A 17,334-nucleotide genomic window follows, 5' to 3' on the forward strand; every position below is an offset into this window, starting at 1 on the left:
AAAAAAGATGCTGCCACTCAGAAACAAAAAACGCTACATGGAAAACAAGTTGCAACCAAACTAAAAAATTAAAGTCCGTGTTTTCAACCAACTAATGAAGCTAACGTTTGCTTAATTAGTCATTTCAATCCTGCAAAGTTGATGGTGGCCGGTTAGAAATGGAAAGCCTGTCTTAGTCTACCTTTGTTTGAAATGATCAACCCATTTTTAAAAAAAAAAAATTACTAAGAATTCAGAGTGGCAAATCTTCCACTGGGCTTTAGCGAATGGTCAGTTTAATTGTTAGGATCTAAGGTTTCATATATTTTCTCACTGTGACACTATGTGTCCTGTTATCCTCTCCGTAATGTCCCATAGCCTTCTGTGCAGAGGGCAGCCTGGTTGTTGGGGTTGTTGCAGGGCTGTCGGGGAATGTTAATTCACGCACAGGACAGTCGATTTGACCTCCACGTGTCCCTGAGCCGTGGGGACAAGATGCTGACTAAGGGTGGGCGATCTCACCCACGGGTGAACTATGTTAATGTGATGTGAAAAAGCGCCGCCCGCCTTCTTGTTCATCTCTCAGTGGCTCGAAGGACATGAGTGCCTTTTTTTTTTTCTCTTCTCCAGCCTTGGTATCATTCCACCGCCATCATGCAAACACAATGGACAACAATCATCAGCACAGGATCAGCAGAGCGCTCTCGACAGCTGCGTCAAATCAGTATAAGTTGAAAAAGACAACTAGCCTGTCAAAGCTTCTGCTTTCACATCTTCACACTCAACACTGTGTGAAGAAGGGTATTCATTTTTCTTCAAAAACTTTTTATCACTCTTTACTTCAAAGATGTGTTTTTATTTACATCTAACAGCACACAGCACACTACGTGGTTGATTCCCGGGTGTGAGCGCTTGCCTGATATAGCAACAAAGAGAAGGCAGCATATAATAATAGCCATATGAAATGTCACAACAGTCCCTCATGCATGAGGTACTGGCTTCTGACACATAGTGACAGTCGGGCGCTGTTTCCAGCTGAAAACATCTCTGAGTTCACCGACTGGCTACAAAATCCACTGCCCCGTACGCCTGATGACAGTATTTATAGTAAATAGGTTCTTTGTAACTGAAGAGAGTGCAGAGACTCTTTGGTTGAGGGATGCTGTGCATTTGAGCTGCAGTCACTCACATTTCATCCGCTCTGGCCAGACCACGGCAATGACAAGAAGCCTGTGGCCCGAGGCCCTGCACGTCCTTTTTATCACCATCAAATCAGCCGGCCCGAATGTCACCGCGTCATCTGTGGCCGGCATTGGCGGCGATGCCAGGCTAAATCATCATCTTGCACTCAGATGCAGCCATTTAGCCATCAGTGTGTGTCAGGCAGACAGAGGCGTGAAGCCACACAGTGCAAGATGGCTCGTCCACACACGCAGCCTCTCCCCGACAACAAGCGAGTGTAATCACTTTGGCTGATCCACAAGATAGTGGGTAAGGACGCCAGCTGTTGGAGGCACACTGCATATTTCATTACAGCAGCACTTTTTTTCCGCCTTCTTTGTGATTAATTAAAACACATGAGAAAGATCAATATTCCATAAATTGGCCAAGTGCACCAAGGCGAAGTTAAGGCAGAATTAAAGTATTTCAAAGAAAGTTTGCTGAAAGCTCTGACACGAACAGGGACTCTCTTCTCTCTCTCTTTCTCTTTCAGAGGACCCAACCCAAATTGGAAAAGGCATCGCTCTCATCACAGTGCTGGACATAAATGATAATGCACCGGTCTTTGCCATAGACTATGAAACCCTCCTCTGTGAAAACACCATGCCAGGACAGGTAAGACCCAGAAACAGCTCTGCGGTCGGTCCAGCTTCTCCTCCGTTTTTTCCTCCCCACGCTCGCTTGAAGTTTGACTCACAAAGACAGCCTGCTGACTCTCAAAGCCATTAAAACTCTTTCTAGTTCCTCAAAACAAGTCCACTGTGCACAAATCCACTTCACAGCTCGAGGTCATCCCAGGGAGACGGCATCATTAGTATGAGACACATCCTTAAGATTTAATAGCAGGTATTGTAGGTGTTACCGTTCATTAGAGATGTAACTCTCATTCCATAGTGTCAAAGCCGACTAAATTAATGACAGTGCTTGACTCTGCCTGTGGTCTTAATCCAAAATAATATCACGGCGTAATGTGATACCTCGTGCTGCTCTGCCTCAGTTTGACTTTCCGTTCTGAAGCTTTGTGTAATTAGATGATCGCCACGGAGGGCAGCGGGCCGGAAAATGTAACACGAAATCACAAAAAGGGACCCTGAGAGATTTGAGGGCTGAAGATTTGGTGATCCAGGAAAAGAAGGAGAGAAAAGGAGCCGTGCATCGCATTTTCCCTGTGCTTAGCATTTGGCCTCATTGTTGCTAAATGACTTGTGTGTCTGCGGCGGCGATTCGTCTGCTCTTGGCATTTGGAAAATACAATCAGAGGCAAAGGGTAAAGGAGGCGTGTAGACCTGAATAAGTACAATTGATCAGAATGATGCATTGTATTGGAAAACGGCTATTAGGCCCTTTTAAATATGTTATTTGCATTCATATTTCGGAGTTGTTTGTCACCGCGCACACGGGAGGGTGAGCAAAAATAGCAAATGGTGTCATTTGCAGAAATGAGAGACTATATTTTATGTGTACGTTTGTTTGGTTTTTTTAGCGTGCATGATGTCCACACTGTGTAGCCGTACAGGTGAAGCTTTCTGGAGCTGTGATTTTCTGTTTGTCTCTTATTTGTTTTGATCAGACTTATAATCCCCACAAAGCAAAATCAAGTTCAGTAGCTACATACAATTCAACCTACCTTAAGGTATTTTGAGGTATTGCTAAATCTAAATTTAATTAATCAGATTCTTGCCTTAGGGTGCAGAGTATTTGCTGGAATAAACATTGCTTCTGCGTTAGCTGGCATCATTATTGAAGAATGCATTTCTACCACAGCTGAATGTCTATTTTTGGTTAATGATGCCGCCACTTATCCTGAGATGAGTGTTGTTGCTCAGTGATATCAGATTTAGAGCAACCCTAGCAACCATCTATCACCCATCAATACACCCTGACTTTCAAATTCAACAGATAATTTGTACATTTCTCCCCACTAGCGCCTGATAAATTACAGCACAGCGCCTATGACAATGCTGAAACAAAGTAATTCCCCAACAATCAAACCAGCCCTCAGGACATAGCAACAGCCATGGCCCATGACAGCATCATCAGCAGGAAAAGGTACAGCAAATCTGTAATTACTCAGCTGAAGCAGACAGATTGCTTACTCAATGCCAGTGATAGCTGAGCTGTGAGGTCCCCCCTAGGTGTAGCTAGAAGCTACTCTGCTGTAAAAGTGAGGAGCTGCTGGTGACGGAGGCCTCTGTCCTCATCCACCCTGCGAGGAGACGTGCTGCATTCAAATTCCGTCCATACAGTTTTAAAGCTGTGCAGTCATCAACTGAGCTGCTGTGGCTACGAGCTAGTTTTAACAAGCTAATAGTTTGTGTGTGGAAATGTTTTTTACCTCCCTTATATTCAACTGAAGGGAAAATTCTGACAGATGAATTTAGAGACAGTGCTCCCCGCTTAAAGCCGCTACAAGGAACTGGATATGCAAAAATCTCTCGTTTCTGCTTATGTCTGTGTGTGACCTACAACAGCAAATGAGACCATCGGTGTGAAGATAAGCTATTTCTATATAGTGTATATCCATACCTTTAGGAAACTGTCTCAGGGTCCGCACCAGGTCGCTTCCAGGACGAAGTGATTTACGGCACTCAGGCGGCACACGTCATCTTACCTAGCTGCTTACATTTATAGTGACTCTTATAAATAGTCGCTATTCCTCCTCCTCGACCCGACGTCTGTGGGGAGTTAAAATAGCAGCAATCATCGGGGAAGATGATTGTTGCACCTCATCCGGGAAGACGACAGGTACCAGCCAGGTGTCAACAGGGTCCAGCGAATGCTGAGAAATAAAGAGGCAAGGCACCGCTCCGTACTCAGTCCAAGAAGCCGTGGAAGTGCTCATCAAACAGGCTTTCATCCTTACCAGCCGACCGTTGTGTTTACCCCGGCGGCGGTGGCGCTTACGCTGGAGAGGTGGAGCTGGGGCGCGGCAGATGTGAGCTGGGATCCCCGATAGGAGCAGGGGCAAAGTTTTCCTGTCTTGTTGTTTCATTCATCCCCAAAACAAACAAACACATGCACGAGCCAGGTAAGCGTCTTTATGACAATATGCGTTAGAGCTCATGGGAAATGTAGGCTTCATTCCAGCAAAACACTACCGCTTTTGTCCACAGGGTCGCCAAAAACTTAACTTGAACTCAACAATCATAACTAAAACAAGCAAACTGAAGACAGGCATCAGAAAGAGGATTTTAAAGACATACATACAGTTGGGTAAAATCTATATAAAATACAAACAAGCACCGGATACAAAATTTAATCTGTCTCTCGTGTGGTTGATTTTATTATATGGTGAGGAAAAAAAGCACAAAAACACAAGTGAAATTCATGTTTTCGTTTGGGAAATATGTTTCATATATGAAATGTCCGTGGCTGGTTGCACAGAGCCTCCCCCTAATAAGGACTTCACTTCAGGTATTATTTCTCCTTACTTAAGGAAATTGTTAGACCGTTGCACCAAACATTTCTGATTCCTTAGGCAAGAAAAAAACTAAGCAGTTTACCACAGCTTAAATACATTATGAATATTGTACAGTTGCATAGGTGAGTGAACACTGACCCAAGATTTTTTGTATTGTTTAATGAAAATCGATATTTCGTAAAGCTGAAATCATAGGCTCATAATGTCCGCATATCAAAAGAAAGGAACGCTGAGTCGGACTGAGGAAGAAAAACTCACACTACTTGATGTCACGCCAAGAGGAAACATGTTTTAAATAGTAAGTTTGATCCAAACATTACACACTTTGGGGAATCCAGCCTTGGAGAAAAAAATCGCATCTAGCTCCGCTCTGTTGGGAAAGCTCCCAACACTGTTCACACGACCATTGAGAGTCCTTCATAGTGTGGACTTATGTACTCCAAAACATCACCAGTAACAGACTGCAAGGAGCCAGTGGCAAAGAATCGAAGTGCAATTAGTAAGTGCGGGACAGCAGGGAAAGCGCAGCTGCGTGTGCTCCAAATCTGTGCCGAGTTTGTCGGCCAATGAATAAACTGACTGCAGAGCAACTGCTCAGCAGTTCGTGTGTCTATAGGTTTGTTCCTGTTCCAGAATACTCTGTTTGGAACAACTTAAATCTCCTCAATAAAAATATTCAGCCATAGTGCGCTTTGTTGCGGTTAAGTAGTAGTAGTTTTTTCTTGAAGTTGTTGTCGTTGCTAAGGATGAATTTGCAAATGCCTGACAGATTTTAAGTAACAAATGAAGTTTCAATGTGTAGGACTTTGGGGCATCTGTTGGCAGAAATGATACATAATGTTCATAACTATATTTTCATTAGTACATAATCACCTGAAACTTAGAATTGTTGTGTTTTTGTTACCTTAAATGAGCCATGTATCACTACGTACAGATGAGGTCCTCTTCTGCCACCATGTCCATCGTGTTGTTTCTACAGTAGCTCAGATCAGACAAACTAAACACTGGTTATAGCTGCCATTTCCGTAGTTCTCCTACATGCTTGGCACAAGGGGAGAAGTTTCAGTTCTGCAACCTCACCACTAGATGCTGCTAATTCCGAAACATTAGACCTTTAAAAAAAAGAAAGAAAGAAAGAAAGAAAAGAAACGGATGAAAACTTTGGTTTGGGGTATATCTGAAGGAAAGGACTTGAGTTCGCTTGCTTTGGTCTGAATCAGGGACTAATTTTGTTACAAAGCATATTAGCCTAGAGTTTGAGGACTGAGTTTATAATTTGGTTAGCAAAAAAGATGTGCATTTTTTTAGTGTATGAAAAATGTAGGTCTAACAGTCACATGAAATTGGCATGTGATTTTTACATATTCAAAGTGTGAAATTTCTAAAAAACCACAGGTCTTTATTGTGTAGATTTTTTTCCTACTTTCCTACACTTTAAAGACCAAAATTCACATGTGCTTTGAGGTATTTGAATTTGTGAAATGTGCTGATATATGTGAAATTGTTGTTTTCATATGTGATTTCTTACACCTATAAATATCTAAAATCACGTGCTGATATTATGCAAATGTGTAAAGCTCAGTTGACAATATTAACATGTAAATCCGAGTTTTGCTTGTGATTGATCATTTCACATTTGCTTTGTCATCATCTTCACCAGACTGTTAGATTGGATGAGTCCTGCAGACAGGAAATGTTTGTTCTCGTTTATATTTTCCCACTAATTCCAATTTCTATTAAATCCCATTCAAATACAGCCTTCTGTTTAGGCCACACTGAAGTGCACCAGTGGGACTGCACCTTCAGACTGAATAATGAAGGCAAGCAGAATGGAAATTTCATGATGAAATTTACACCCAAAAACACATGCAGAGCAAAGGGAAGGAGAGAGGTTGACATTTGAATGCAAAACCCAGTTTGAATTACAACTAGGTGTTGGCTCTCTGTTAGCAGACAGGCTGGGTGGACTCATAACCTGTCAGATGTGCGCTCCACCATCTCCCTGATTCCTAATTAATTAAAATGCTCCTGTTGTGTAGTGTATGTCCGGCCGTAGCAGCACGGAACAGTTGGCTGGACTAACTGCGTCTGCTTCACTGTAAGGCTTTGTTAAAAATCTTAGGCCGCCCACTGGCTGTCACGCCCATTGGCTTATTCACAGCTGCGACAAAGATGAAATAATAACATTTGCCAGTTGGGGCCGGGGTTGACTCTGTGGCTCTGTAGCACAGAATAACAGGGAGTGTAGGGATGGAATAACCTGCCATTTTTCAGGCCTAATTAAGGCCGTCTCGTGGTACTGGCTCTCTCTGGAGATGCCACTTGTTACGGATCATCGGTGCGTCTGTCTTCTGCCATAATATTAATTGATATTATGATGGGGTGGAGGGGGCAGGGGCAGTAGGGATGGCAGGGAGGGGAGGGTGGGGGTCACGTTGTACAATCACTTCAGTGTAACCATTACATACATGAGTGGACTTGGCATTCTGCTGCCCCCAATCTGCTCCCCTGCCCCTCCCTGCACTCCTGCAGCATCCCTGAGGAGGCTCAGCATCCTCCAGAGATTCATGAATGTTGGGTAGTCAAGAACAGGGGTTTTCAAACTGTGAGAGAGTTGAAAGGGAGGCGTGGAGGGAGAGACGTGAGGCAAAGAAACCGCCAGAGGTGAAAGAGATGTTCTAAAGATGTTCTAAAAACAAGTTAGGTTTTTTCTGGTAATTTGCATTAAAATTTGACTATTTCTCTGAGTCATAACTCTGTCATGTCTGAGCACAAAGACATCATACACATATTTTTTTAATTCAGTGTGACTTAGACTTCCCCAGGATATCGTTATCACAGATGTCCATTGCAAATAAAGCTCACTAAATCCACTTAGAAGTCATAGAAATAAAGATGCTCCTTATACAGTAACATCAGAACTTGCCTGAGAATCATCACATTTTAAAATTTTCTGTTGTAAAAAAGCAATTACGCAGTTAAGCAGTTACTTGTCGGTACATCCATGGGTACAGTGCAGGAACAGGAACTGCTATTAGCTAATTTGACATACGTTTAATGGTGCTCATTTACCAAAATTTCAACAAATGAATGCTAAAGTTGTACCCACTGTAACATTTTCTTTCCTGTTTGCATTCTCCAAAGCGATATACAACGCTTCAGGGATGATGTTTATTTGTAGGCCAACCTTGAAGTTGACATCGCCATGGTTACCTCAACAAAAAAGTCAATTTCCCATTGAATTTTGGATTATTGCAGAAAATAAGCCATGTCAACAGTAAAAGCTTATGATACTTACGTATTGTGTTCAGCAAGAAGACCTTTACAAATGAACACCACTTTTATGATTTTTGCAGCATGAGTGCAATCACTGGAAGTAAAAATCTAATGGTAGCCTATAAATAAACTATATTACAGTTGCGTGACTTCATCATCGCCACAACAACGAGGCTGTGAAGCTGTGATGATGTTTGGTAGTCTCATTTAGTCACTTGTTTGCAACCACCTTTTTTTAAGACGCATGAAAACTTAAAAATTTACACAAGTGTAATTCCTGTTACCACGGACCTTATTTCAGGTGTCTACCCAGAGCCTATTCAAAAAACCCATTGACTTTGCTCACTCATTTGCAGGTTTTGTACTCCTTTCTGCACCACTGTATAAAAGCTATAGTTCTAAAGCGTAGCGCACTAATGTCCCACAAAAAACTAAGACAAAGAATAGCCATAGAGGGTAAAAATTGCCATTAATGTTGAAAAAAGATATTATAAGGGCAAGGGCTGCCTGCTAATAGTTGACTAAACATTAGTTGACCAGAAAGGTCATTAGTCTGCAAGATTTCATTGGTCGCTTAGTCAAAGAAAGAAAATAACAAAATGCAAACTCTATTAAGAGCTGTGCTTTGTCAAAATACATCAAAACCTTCATGACTGGACCATGTGGGAATTTAATTTGAAAGGACAGACACAGGAAGTGGCCATGCTCAACAGTCAGACAGGAGTCAGGTTACAGACCAATCACAGCCACAGCCATCTCTCCCTTCTTCTGTTAATATTCAGTCTGATGAATATGGAAAAGTTGATCATGTTAGTGCAAGGCTACCCAGAGCTTTACATCTGTCCCACAGACGATAGGCCTACACACTTATAAACAGCGCCTGGAAGAAGATCAGCTCTACATTTAGGATTTCAGGTAAATAGGCTATGTGCAACCCTTCGCCGTGCTCTTGAAAGCTGGCACAAAAAATGGCACAAGAGTAGTACCCAGCACCTGACCGCGTTTTCCAGGTGGTTAAAGACGCACCGTGTGTACGGTCCCTAATTAACAGGGCTGGTACCTGCGGTTATTATACAGGCTAGTTAATAACATGTCAGGCAGGAAATCCAAAACAAATCATTGGTCGACTACAAACATGACGTATCATCTGAAACATGTCAGTAGCTACATGCCCATTAGCTACTTAGCACAATCATTACTGCTTTGCCGACAGCGTCATTAACAGGCAGCTCACTCAGTGTGTGACGTGCACAGATAAAATATAGGCCTATATTAATGAAGGTTCATTAGTAAGGTTTGTATTTCTCTGTAATGTAGCACAGTGTTAACAATGTTACTGATACTATTCTTTCTCACACCTTCAACTCAAACCATTGTGTTGCCCCGCCCAAAATATATAATCAAATTAATATCGTAAACAGGCGGGCGACTAGTCGACTATTGGCCCTAAATGACGACTATTGGTGGACTAGGAAAATTCTTAGTCGGGAGCAGCCTTAGTGGGGCTCATAAAATTCTATCAACATGGTTGTTATATTCCTGGAAATCTGAAATTCTCTTCTGTCCATTCATATACATATATTTACCAAGCATCAACATCCAGGGCTGAAAAATGAAGCCAAACACTGCAGTTCATGGAATGGCCATTTGAGGTTGACTTCAGAAGCCAATCAATCCCATGTTAAAATGCCCAGCTCTACAGCAGAAATAAACATGTTTAAAGCCTGGTACAAAAATGGTTTTGGTCTCTAGAGCTAATATCCCCCTTCACGACAACTGTACAGGAGGTGAATTTTTATGTTACTAACTTGTTTACATTGTATTAAGGGTTAAAGTTACACATAATTAAGGACAGGCCACTTTGACTGACAGGCTGTTCTCTAATACTGTTCTCAGCTTCTCAGTCAGATCCACCCCTTGCTCCTCAACAGCGCCAGTCATTTAAATACGGTCACTGCTGGCTCCAAAAAAAACAAGATGGCAACGGCCGAAATGCCAAACTCCGAATCAGAACAGGAGTCCACAAAGCAATGGGTGAGGTCACGGTAGCTGCGTCTACTATTTTTACACTCTATGAAATTTACCCTGTATTGAAGCCTGTGGACACACAGACAGAAAACACACTGAAAACTTTTGTTCAAGAATATTTCTTGTGTTTTTTCTCTTCTGATCAAAACTTCTTCACTTACCAACTTTACTGCCTCAACTTTAAAATCAATCACACAAACGACAAGAAAAAAATTCACACCTTCCGTCTCCATCCAAATTATCAGTTTATTGCAGGTGTTACATCAAGGTGGGAGATGAAAATGAATATGTCAGAGAGCAAAGGGGCAAGGAAAACATAAGTGTGTGGCAGCATACAAAAAAAAATTACTCTCAGATCTCACCAGGAGATCATTTTGACCTCAGCAGCCCAGGCTTGTCGGGATCATGCCAACAAAACACGCAGTCATCATGATTATTGAAGTAAAATGAGAGAACAGGCTTTTAAAGGATGAAAAGAGATTGAAAGATGACATTTGTCGAATGGTACAAATTGATTCAGACAACAGCTTATTTGTGTGTGTGTGTGTGTGTGTGTGTGTGTGTGTGTGTGTCTGATGACAGGAGGGTGGGATGTGCGAGCGGATGCTGTGGATCCATCGGTGCACAAAGTTATGGGTGTGACATGCGGGTGATGTTTAGGGCGTCGATGTCATACGAAGGGTGTGAAAAACACAGGGCCACTTCTTCCTTCCTTCGTCAACACAAACCCCCTGGTGACAGCTGTCTTGTCACCATGGCAACGTGTGCCACCTATTTGATGAAATGCTTATTTATACTCTTGGTTCAACTTTTCAAGTAGCTTACTTGATCTCACCGTATGACTCATCCCGTTGACTATCTGATAATTACACTTTTGATACAATCCAACACTTATGCTCTAGATTTTAGAGAAGTAAAGGAGTACATTTTAAAAATGCAGTGTTTACTCTGCTGGTTTCAAAGAGGGGAAAGTGTTATTCAAGCTCGTTATCGTTCAGATTTCTCACACACCAAAGCCTCTCAGTCTAGCCATGCTACATTAGCTGACATTTTCTCTCCTCATTATAGAGGCTGCACTTCTAACTGGTTCTCCAGTGAGAGTCGGCACAGACGCAGCAGCTCGCAGATGCTTTGTGTCATAGGTGCAATGAATTATGGTCATTGCAGTTCACCAAGATACTTCAGGTGTTTGGGAGGATTAAATCTTGATTGTTTTAACTGCACACACCGGTGAGAACACACACGTTTTAGTTGGCAGGATGTTATTTGTGGAAGTAGTTAGTGAACAGTCAGTATTTGGTCTGTGAAGGTTGGGCTCAATCATCCAGGTGGTATGATGTCTGGAGAAATGTGCGTCCAAATTACCTGACTGAAGTCTTCAATCAGAAAATAACAGACTCAGTATTTGGCTTTGGATTAAGGACAGACGTGTTTTTTGATTATAACTGAAGCTCATATCTAGGTCTCTCTCAGTATAATACATGGAGTTTCACACCAGTACCTCGGTGTACCTTAGTGTGGAGAATGTACATAGTAAGTAGCCTTTTAATTTACCAAAATATGCTAAACTGCTCATTGCATCAGTTTTCAATAGAGAACTTTGCCTAATTAAAATATCTTGAACTAAGAAATGGCTGATTTCCTGTTTAAGGTCAGAAAACTTGTTATGAAAGGAGAAATAATCAAGACTAAATACTTTAATATGTGACTTCTTTTCTGTGTATGTATTGAGATTGGATATCCAACCCTGTTTCTATTTACAGAGGTATTTCACTGCCAGAAAGAAAGTCTTTTAATAAAACTGGGCTGTCAATGCAGTAAAGAGACGCAAATACTTTTGAAATGGGTGTTACATAACCAGGGAAATGAGAGAAAAAGGACTGTGGCATCCAGTTTTGCTTGAGAGGTAGAAAACCTACAACTTATAGAAAGCACAGTACCGCACCGGACCAGTCAACGCACCCGCTGGTAGGTGATGTAGTGCGAACTCGTCCATTTAAAAATGTCTAAATTGAATGTTTGATTGGAGTTTAAGAGAGAGAGAGTGGCAGGTCTGTCTCTTTATCCACTTTTATACTCTTTGGGTCTCATTCATGAAAAGTGAGTAAATCTATGTGTAGATTTGCACATAAAAGCCTACTCTACTAAAAACCTACTCTGGATTCAGGAACGCCGCAGGAAACTCAGATTTGATCGTAAACACTTGTGTATGATCATGAATGTCAATCTATCGTAAAGTGACAGTGCACTCCCGGTAATTAGCAATTAGCATAAATCCCCGCCCATGAATAGCCAATGACCACCATATAAGGAGGTGTAGGTGCATCCTGTCGACCTGTCTGTCATGGCGCAAACAAAGAAAGAGAGAGAAAGAAAAAAGAATTTTCCGAAGCGGAGATTGAAATAATTTTGGGTGAAGTGGACTTAAGAAAAAATATTTTATTTTCTTCAGTTAGTAGTGGTGTGACAGGGACAGGCAAAGCGAAGGCCTGGAGGGAGGTAACAGATGCCGTTAATGTTGTCTCCGTGGTACAAATAACCATGTCAGAGGTAAAGCGTAAATGGTTTGATATGAAACTGGAGGCAAAGAAACGCATTAGCACGCACAAAAAAAAAATGCAGCGGTCACCAAACAAACAGAAGATTCATTTGTGGGGTTTTGAATGAAGTGGGAACGGGAAACCAGACATGTTTTGTGCGTCATGGATAAACTCTAAATCAGTGATGGCTGTCGGAATGTAGAGCTATTTAACATTTATTTTAACAAATGATACAGATAACATATAGCCTACAGCAGTTTGTATGCATCGTCTTCAAATTATTTGAATCATAATAGGCTAAAGCTCTGTTTAATACAACGTAAATTAAACATTCTTCAAATCAGATTTATTCATTCAAATGATCAAAAATCCACAAAAAAAAAAAAAAAAAAAGTGTTGTTTCAAATAATTCTTCCAGCTGGCGCGTGCTCCTTTGTGGTTCCACCACCTGCTGCTCCTGCTGCCCCTGCTGAACCCAGGCACCGAGGCCCAAGAGGCTGTGATCCGGCTGTCCTTACGGATATTTTTATTATCATCATTCAACATGTAGAAAGAACGTGTAATCTATTGAGTCGATTTACGTAGATAATTCACAATCATGAACCTAATCTGGATCTTAAACCTGCTAATTGCCAACTAATTTAACTAAATGTGTTATATTTTTAATATTTTTGTCATGTTTAGATTACGTGTTTCAAAGGCATCTGTGTATTGTGTACATAACAGAGCACAATACGAGTTAATTTCCAGTAGTGACAAGCAATGTTAATGTGCTTTACTAAATTTACACAAGCACTACGAGTGGTCAGAAGCAGGAGTAGATTTTGTTAGTAGCTACGAAAAGATCGGAGCTACTAAAATATTGATGAATGCGGACATGCACGTAAATTTCTGTCTGCGAACAGTTTACACACAAATTCCTTCTGCTCACGTTTCATGAATGAGACCATTTGTGTCTATGGTGTCAATGGGAGGCTGGCAATAAGAAAATGCTCAAGTACAGCCTGTAGTTCGAACAACAGTCTAATAGCCAGCAAAAATTTGTTTCGCTGAGAGGGAAGCAGGGAGATCAACCACAGACCATTTACACACACTACCCACATTATTATGATACATCCACATGTGTGCACATGATCAGTGTAAATAACCTCAAACAGACAATTAGAATTTAACTTATATTTCATTCAGTTTACTAATTCAATGAGCAGTTTAACATATTTTATTACAGGGCCAAAAACATGTTTTGTGAGGTCACAGTGACCTTGACCTTTGATCTTTGACCACCAAATTCTATTCATCGTTTATCATGAAATCCAAGTGGACATTTGTGCCAAATTTGAAACAGAAATCCCCAAGGGGTTTCTGAGATATCACGTTCACAACAATGGGATGAACCAAAATTAATTTTTGCATAATATTCAATAACATACTAGCCACCAAAATCATTTCACACAAGCAACTCCAAAATATTTTGCCTGTAGAACAAAAAAAAAGAGAGAGAAAAGTGTTTGCTTACGCCATTTAAAGCTACAGTACACCATAACTCAAGAATTCATACGCTAGTTATGTAAAGAATTTGCACAAATGTCCAATAGGATAAAATGATGAATGTGATGACATTTTATATCCAAAAGATCAAAGATCAACTTCAGTATGACAAAACACTTTTCTGGCCATTACTTCATGTCATCTCAGGAACCGAAGGGGAGGCATTTGGTCAGATACTGAATTGGTGACACTAATCTTGGGTGCCCACCTTAAAATTGTTACAATTGTAAAGATCTTCTCAGCATCCCTGTTTTACAAATATGGATATAGACTGTAATTGTAACCTGATGTGTTCACAGAGGCATACAACCTTCCGGCAGTAATTCTAGTTCCAAACTAAGTGTTGTACTGTGATCAAAAGGAGACCTTTGATGTGAGAAGTGATTTTGGGGGACACTGCACTTTATAAGAGTTGAGTTATTGAATATTTTTGTAGTGCACACTTGTCTCACAGATGACTGCTCATAGAGAGCAATGTAGGATGGCTAATTAGGTGAAAATTAGGTCGCAGCTTGTTGGCAACCTTATTAGGGTTGGAAAGAGGCATTGTTTGTGTTTTAAAACACTGAACGACAGGGAAAAGGAGACTAATAATTACATCATCAGCTTTCTTTCACATTTATAGGGCTGGTACCCGCTTTGCTGCCGTCCAGCCAAAAACTGACGGCTCTGTTCTTCCTCCGTAGTAGTTTTGGCTGCGCCTTTCCTGGTGCACTGTCCAAGTATTAAATATCAAATCTGGTGGTGGTACAGTTACATTTCCATGAATAGTTGTGGAGTTTGATACCCCACGCTGATCATACCTGTAATGAATATGAATGATGCCATTATTATTTTAAATTAGATTTAGATTCAACTTTATTATCACTGCACAGGGAACAGGTACTGATGCATCTGTGGTACATTAGACAATTAGACTATTCATAAGTGTTGATTTCAACTATTTGCTGTCACCTGTTATTTTGACATTGCCTTCTTCATCACTTCAAAATAAGTAATTAAGTCACTTTTTTTCACATATTAGTTGATGATGAGGTGAAACAACATGCAGCAACAGGAGCTCTGTCACCTCTGCTGTAATTTTAGTCTGTCGAAACACCTTAATGTGTAGGCTTATGGCATTACCGCTCTATGGGCTCTAGTTTCGCGGACCGGGCGAGGCGGGGGCGCAGCGCACCTGCGCTTCGCCAACTGGGTGTGGCCAGGCGGATTTTGTAAGTTTGGCACACCGTGCGCCTGGTGCAGCTACTCCTCTTTCCCACCTCTGTCCCTCCTACCGGCGCAAGTCGGAAAGAGGGAGGAGAGAAGGCGTGGAGTGGGTTTTACACACATCACACCAATCAAATGAGCCCCTCTCCTCGCCCTTAAATGCGCCGCACGAAGGTGTAATGAGAGTAATGAGGAAGCAAACTGATGTTTTGGTCCGGGAGGTCCAAGCTCGCAGTGTCCGAATATACGGAACTGCGAGCAGACCTCCACGGGCTGATGATGCAAAGGTAGCCTGGGAGGAGGTCACCACAACTGTAAATCAATGATGCGTTTCTCTCGTGCGCGTGCTCTCTCTTTCTCTCTCGCAGTCTCACTCTGTTTCTTTTCTTTTGACTTTTCTAAGATGACAGATGCTGAATATATACTCCCTATCTGATGCTGTGGCTGTTTGTGGTTGGCTGAGAGGGATGTGAACTCATTAGTTTGCAGCTGTGTTAATCAAATCAGGTTGGGTTTCCATTACGCATGCCAAACGTGCCAAACGGTGCCAATCCCCTTTGATCTGACATCAGATGTGACGGGACAGTCGATATAGAGATACATTTATGTGCTGATTGCAGATAGTTGCATTGAATAGTGGTTTTGTGGCTATTTATTGCATCGTTAACGTGCCTGGTATTCTGGAAACCTGCCTGTGAGGTTTTGGTGACGTGTGCGCACTGCCCGCCGGTCAGCCAAACTTCGGCTTACACCGGCTGCGCTCTGCCTGCGCTGACAGTAGACCTGGTTTCAGATGGCGAGCTTTTAGCGCGCCTTCGGCGAAGCCTTTTGGCACGAAACTGTCACTGCGCCAAGCTGGATCTGTCGACACCTCCCCCTGCTGCGCTGCCACACCCATCTCAGCGCACCTCGGTCTGCCAAACTACCAAACTGAGTGCGTCAACTTTAGTTAGTTAGTCCCTCGAATCAGTCAAGCGCTTGGATCAAACGCTGGATCCTACATTTCCCACAAAGCAAAGTCTTTCATAATATGCTAACCATGTTACAGTAGGATTCCACTAGAGAGTACACCAGAGAATTTAGACTGTATAGAACTTCTCCATTTGCATGACTTGAGGACGATACTTTATTGCTAAATCTGAGACCAGCATGGATCGTGGCAAAAAAATGACATTGAGCCTTCATGTATAAAGCAGCGGTTTCCAACTGGTCCAGCCAGGGTGTCCAGCATTCTTCTCAGTCATTACTTCAAGGTCCACACAGTTTAATATGTTCATCATCATATTTGCATTTGGCCATGTCGTAGAGCTACTTTTAATTTTAATTAATTTTAATTTAATTTTAATTTTAATTCACTGCACTTAAAAATAACGTGTGTTTTTAACAAACTTGAATTGTTCGCGACTCACTTGCGGTCCACTCAGAATGGACCCATGACCCACTTTTGGACCACGACCCACCAGTTGGGAACCACTGTTATGAAGTATATCTTGACAATGGTGAGTTTCTTCATCTTATTTTGCCAACGCTACCCTGACCATTCCTTTGAGTATTACATCTTGTGTACACATGCCGTTAATTTCTGAGGATGTGCACAACCAATGCTCTAAACAGATGCAGGTGACGTGAGGCAGCTATCATGTGTATGCAGGTACATCTCCAATCTCAGATAAAAGTTGAAAATGGAATGCTTGTCGCTGCAATTTCACAACTTTTGCGGTAACAATGAATGTGTATGAAAATGTGTATGCCTCTGTTGTTTGCACATTCTCCTCCTCCTCCTCCTCCTCCACCTCCTCCTCCTCCTCCTCCTCCTCCAAAGCGACAAACAGAGACACCTTTGTCCTTCTATATCCTCTTTGATCTGACGTGCAGCCATGTGTAAACTCAAAAAACCTTTAATTCTGTGATTCATAGGCCTCCTCAGTCTTGCCTTGCGACAGGCACCAGTCTGCCGCTGCCGTTAATGTCTTTCAGCCAGAATTTATGTCTACATCCATGCCTCTCTCCTCCTGACTGCTACTCAGCCCATTAGAGAATTCCCCAGCAAAGGTTCTGTGGAACGCCTTGCATCAGAGCCACACTAATGAAAGGCATTATACATTACAAAGT

At 41.8% G+C, this 17,334-nt stretch overlaps 1 protein-coding gene across 4 annotated transcripts in view; it reads left to right on the forward strand.

The window, feature by feature from the left end:
* Positions 1-17,334, forward strand: part of LOC125882280 (cadherin-7-like) — a 269,395-nt gene that overhangs the window by 217,748 nt on the left and 34,313 nt on the right. For all 4 annotated transcript variants that reach the window (XM_049566066.1, XM_049566064.1, XM_049566067.1 and 1 more), the window contains one exon: positions 1,694-1,815. In XM_049566066.1, coding sequence (XP_049422023.1) covers positions 1,694-1,815 — 122 coding nt within the window. The remainder of the gene's footprint in view (positions 1-1,693; positions 1,816-17,334) is intronic.

This window comes from Epinephelus fuscoguttatus, linkage group LG21 (genome assembly GCF_011397635.1).
Source record: "Epinephelus fuscoguttatus linkage group LG21, E.fuscoguttatus.final_Chr_v1".
NCBI classification, from domain to species: Eukaryota; Metazoa; Chordata; class Actinopteri; order Perciformes; family Serranidae; genus Epinephelus; species Epinephelus fuscoguttatus.